Source organism: Cyprinodon variegatus, unplaced genomic scaffold (genome assembly GCF_000732505.1).
Source record: "Cyprinodon variegatus isolate N-32 unplaced genomic scaffold, C_variegatus-1.0 Scaffold1264, whole genome shotgun sequence".
Taxonomy (NCBI): domain Eukaryota; kingdom Metazoa; phylum Chordata; class Actinopteri; order Cyprinodontiformes; family Cyprinodontidae; genus Cyprinodon; species Cyprinodon variegatus.
In genome coordinates, this window is record NW_015151717.1 from 90,722 (window position 1) to 96,007 (window position 5,286).

The 5,286-nt window shown below is 45.7% G+C and overlaps 1 protein-coding gene across 2 annotated transcripts in view; it reads left to right on the plus strand.

Annotated features, from left to right (window-relative positions):
* Positions 1-5,286, plus strand: part of LOC107102500 (A-kinase anchor protein 13-like) — a 126,638-nt gene that overhangs the window by 69,581 nt on the left and 51,771 nt on the right. For both annotated transcript variants that reach the window (XM_015401828.1, XM_015401829.1), the window contains exons 7-8: positions 997-1,192; positions 1,452-3,486. In XM_015401828.1, the coding sequence (XP_015257314.1) occupies positions 997-1,192; positions 1,452-3,486 (2,231 nt within the window). The remainder of the gene's footprint in view (positions 1-996; positions 1,193-1,451; positions 3,487-5,286) is intronic.

A 5,286-nucleotide genomic window follows, 5' to 3' on the forward strand; every position in this document is an offset into this window, starting at 1 on the left:
TAATTCTCCGTCCCGTGCTGCGGAGGCGTTGTGTGTCTGGATACGGCCGAGGCGAGTTTAGTCTGACGACGGAGGGACATGAGGGCCAAAAAGAGCGGAGATCCAGGTGGAAAAAGGGTCCCAGCGTTCTCGCGCACCTCGCTCTTCTAGCGGGTCAAACTTCACGAGTTGTTTTCCGCAATTTCGGTCATAAAAACAAAAGAAGTCGGCGTTCTGTTTGCGGTAAGCTACAGTTTGGGAGAGGAGCAGCGGAGCGTCTGTGGAGGGGGCGTGGACATCTGGAGCCGAGGCATTGCAGTCATTGCACTGATTTTCTGCTCTATTTGCTGTTGTTTCTAAAAAAAAATGCATAACGATATTCCAGCTTTCATTGATTAATCGAATCGAATCGTGGTGTATCAAAAAGAATCAAAAATAATCTAATCGTTGGGTCAGGAAATCTATACTGAATCGAATCGTCATTATGGATGTGATTTACACCCCTATTAACCAAACCTAATTGTTTAATTGTTCTGTTTAAAAACACTTAATTATCTAATGGACTGAAGCTCACCATAAAGCGTAAACGCTGCCCTTTTTTCTCTCTGTGTGTTTATGGCAGAATAGTCTGCACGTAACTCAGAATGAGGATGCCACTACCTGAAAAAAACAACTGCCACTTAGAGAGCTTCCCTGTAGCCGGGTGTAGTTTTAAAACCTCCGGCCCTCCCTGCATGTGTTGATGATTCCATTCGGCTCATGAAAAGTGAAGTCACACTCAGCCAGGCCGGTGACTTCAGCTGGCCGGCCTTGGTGTTGATGTGATCCACCCAGGATTACGCAAACGGGAAGGTGTAGCCCCCTTCACAGGACTATCACTGCAAGAGGGAAAAAAAAAAACGGACAAACATTCAATAAGTTTGAAACTATAGAGAAGGATTTCGGTTTTGTTCAATAGCTGCTTTACCAGGAGGGACCTTTTATCACAGCTTTTTGACAGCATTCGTTTCACGGCAGGACGGAGACGGACCCGGAGACGGACGAGGTGCCTGAGACTCTCCAGCTGGTGTCTGCAGACTGTCGAGTGTGCTGCAACTCCCCAGTGTTGAACACACACACTCTGACGGTGAGCATCCGCCCCGGACGCCGCGCTCCGACCCTTCAGGAGAGCGTGGAGTATCTTCTGCACCTATTGAACCACCTCAATGCAAAGGTGAGAAGCCTGGCCCTCCCTGCCTTATCTCCTGGCTGACTGGTTTTATCTGGGAGCTCTGCTGCTTCTGCTCGTCCAGGCTGTTTGTTTTTTAACTGGCTTCTTTTTTTTTTTTTTTCTAACCTTCTGGCCTGTTTGTTCAAGCAGGGAAACACCTTATGTAATCACAGAGCTGGCTGCTGATAAGAACAAGAGAAGAGCTCTTTTGGTTCCTCTGCCAAATTAAAACAGAAATGTAACATTTCTCTGTGATCTGCAGGGACTTTCTGTGTTGGAGCTACAGTTGGACTCGCTGCACACAGCTGCTGAATGTCGTGACGGCGAGACAACCGACTTACTCCTGCAGCCGTCCTTAACGTCAGAGTGCCAGCTTACAGAAACCAAAGAAAGTGAGGGGGAAAGCGTCAAAGAGGAGAGAAACAACACTGTTGTTTGTGAGCTTAGGGAGAGTTGTAACTTGGAGACGGAGGGCAGTTTCCCTCCACCGTCAGAAATCCCTCCCCAGCAGCACGGCCTCGACCCCGAGGCGGACGGGGTGTGTCTCTGTCTGAACTCTGAGGGAGAGGGCTGCCAGACAGACCAGGAGGGGAGCCCTGATTCCAGTTCCAGTTTGAATTTGTGTGACAGGAGTGAAAGGGCACAGGGTGAGGCTGAAGGGGAAAACAGCGCTGTGGGAAACGTCCCAGCAGAAGGCTGCGGTAAACAGGCAGAGGAAGCTGACACAGAGGAGGCTGTGATCCGGGAAGAACAGAAGGCCACGGAGGGAGAGGAGCAGCCTGAGCAGGAAGCAGGAGACAAAACAGCCACGAGGAGGGAGGAGGAGAGCGGATCAGAGACATCAGCAAGCGGAGACGCAGACTGCTCAGTCATGGGCCAGTCTCCGCTGTCAGGGAGCTCCGAAGTTTTAATCACCTGTGAATCAGAAGCAAAGCAAAGATCTCTGGAAGGAGAGAACACTGAGAACGAACACAGAGAAGTTACCCAGGAACCTTTCAACGGGCCCAATCCAGAGGAAGAGGATGATGGGAGGGAAGAGTTAAATGGCTCCGTATCAACCCCGGGAGACCCTCCCAACCCACCGCTGATAGTCTGCGGTGATGTAATAGAGCAGCATGAATCTGCTGCTCCACAGCTCCTGATAGAAGGCCTCCATGAAGGGGAACCTCCGCCAGACATAAACAGCCGAGAACAAAACCAGGAAACAGCTGGTAGGGATTATAAAGCCGAGCAGGAGATGGGCTCAGCTCCAGAAGCTGCTTGTCATTCCGGGAATCGTGCTGAAGCTGCGAGCGGCGAGGAGCCAGGCGGCGAAGACGCAGCTGAACCCCAAGATATAGCTTTGGAGAAACCTGAGAATTTGGGTTTTTGCATGGCTGACGGCTCCAGAGAGGAATCACAGATTGACCATTTCTACTCGGAGGCTTCATCGGAAAACATGCTGACTAAAAAGAAGGCTGACCATGACTCAGGCCTGGTACACCGCGTCTCAAGCGATGAGGAAGGCAGTTTCAGATCCTGCGGAAGCTCCTCGACAGAAATATTTCACCCTGCTCAGGACAACGGCACCAGAGAGGAGGGAGATCTGCTTCCAAACGCCACTGTAGAAATATCCTCAACAGGATGTATGGAGGACCCAACTGATCTGACATCACTTTGTCACGATGGCTCATTAGGTGGCGACACCGATCTCTCTTTGGATTCTGTTATTGTCGGTTCCCTGACGCCTCCAGATGGTAGTAAAAACGGCACAGAGTCTGAATCCAGTCCGTCAGCTGACATCCACGCAGTGGAGGGTTTGACTCCTGAGTCCAGCGAGGAAGTGCTCCCAGAACTTCCTGAACAGGATTCAGTTTCGGATCCAGCTGTTTCAACGGCAGAGGATTCTCCAACAGACATCAGGGAGTCCTGCAGCTCTGATTTGAATGCTGAGGTCGACTATGAAGCATCAAAGATGTCTGTGGGAGAGAAGGACGAAGCCAACGGTCCCGTTAATGATGATCAACAGATGGATGTGGATGATAAATCGGATACAGTAGAGGAAAGTGGAAATGTCCCGAAGCAAATTGAACAGGAAGACTCGGAGACGACGGTCTCAGCAGGATCAGCTGAGAATACTTTAGCCGTCTCGTTATCACAGGACCCTGATCCACTGTCAGACACCGTGGATGCTCACCTCGTGGAATTAGAACCCCCTGCTGCTGTCGCTGAAGTGTCTCTGGATCAGATGGCTGACGGCCCAAACGCTGGCGACGCTGTGGATGCAGCGCTGGAGAGCTGCGCCGCCGCACACCAAGGTGGGAAACACTGATTTATTTACTTTCATCAGCAGGTTTATTTTAGATTCACACACTCATGCATCACAGGGCGATATGTTTGTCAGTGTCTCATTCCCAAGCTAATATTCTAAATCACATGCAGTGCTTTACTCATGATTAATGGGAAAAGCTCTTCTAAGTTAAATGCCATGTAGCTCACTTTAAATGTGGTTAGAGAAGATTTTTAGCATTACTCTGACATCTCGCTGATGTATAGCAGCTGTCACACTTGTTTCTTTAGCTTTTTACCTCCAATTGTGCACTCATTTGGGATATAGACTCAAGGCCATACATTTCTGAAGATTGTTTTTAACGTTAGAACAGCTTTATATGTTTAGGGCCTTGCATGGATTTCATGTCTTCTCTAACTTTCTGCATAGTCTCACATTACAGCCAAAAAATCAATCTATCTTATTTGGGTGTAATGAAAATCCTACACAGCTACACTGCAAAAAATAGAATTTTTCTTGAATTGAGGGGGTACGTGAGACATTTTGCCAATGGAACAAAAGAATATACATTTAAAAAAAGAAAAAAACAATTTCTTGTCTTACTCCAAGTGCATATTATCTAGTTATCTGATTTTAAGAGCAAAAATACAAATTTTTATTGGCAAATCATCTTATTTACCAGCTTGAAATTAAAGGGTGAATACACTTAATTTATTTAAGTGTATTATTTGTCAATAGTTTTTTGCAGTGTAATTGCTTAGTTCATTGGTATGTCATTTAATCTCTGCACATCCTGCTGTTCTTTGAAGGCTTCAGGGGTTTTCCTTTTGGTTATTCACAAAAATGGGAAAATGTGCCGACTTTGAATACTTTTACACTGCATAAAATGTAAATCTAAATAAGTCATTTTTCCTAAAATAAGTGCATTTTCTCTTGAACTGAGGTGGTAATTGAGACACTTTGCCAACAGAACAAGACAATTAACATTTATAATAAGAAAAAATATTGCATTGTCTTATTTCAAGTGCATTTTATCTAATTATCTTATTTTAAGAGTAAAAATACTCATTCCATTGACAGATCATCTTATTTACCTGCTCAAATTAAGGGTAAATACACTTAATTTAAAACATTATTACTTGTTTCTGGATCATTTTTGCAGTGTAAAAGTTACTATGTTGGTATGGGACCTTTATGTAAGTACATGCATATTCTGTCTGTAGAGAGTCAATGATGTCAGCAGACAGCGGTCACATTACCTCTGCATGTGACCTGCCCTCCGACATGCAGCTAGGAGGCAGGGTTCTGCAAAGCAAACCCTCCCAGACCAGCTGGTGTGTTTGGAAATGGCAGAGAGACTTACGGAGTCTCTCATCTTTAAGTGAACTCCCAACACTTTTCTGCCTGCAATTTTCACTCATCTGATAAAAGTACGCCGGACCCCAGTCCAATAAAGACAGGTGGAGGGCAAGGTTAGCGCTTTGCTTGGCTCCCACAGCGCTGTGTCGTTATGAAGCCGGTGGATTTATTTCCAGTATGACAGCAGCTGCAGCTCTATGTTATATCACAGATGATCACAGGCAGGTTTTCAGGTTTTTCTCAGCTTGGATATCAGAGGTTGGACATCTTATGGTGGTCAGGTCCCCTTCTTTCATGGATTATTCACTTCCTCTCCTCTTAATACACCAAGCTACACTAAATCTAAATAAGTAATTATTTCTTAAAATAAGTGCATTTATTTTTTAATTGAGAGGGTAAAAGACACATTTTGCCAATGGAACACAACAATTTACATTTAAAATAAGAAAACACAATTGCATTTTCTTAT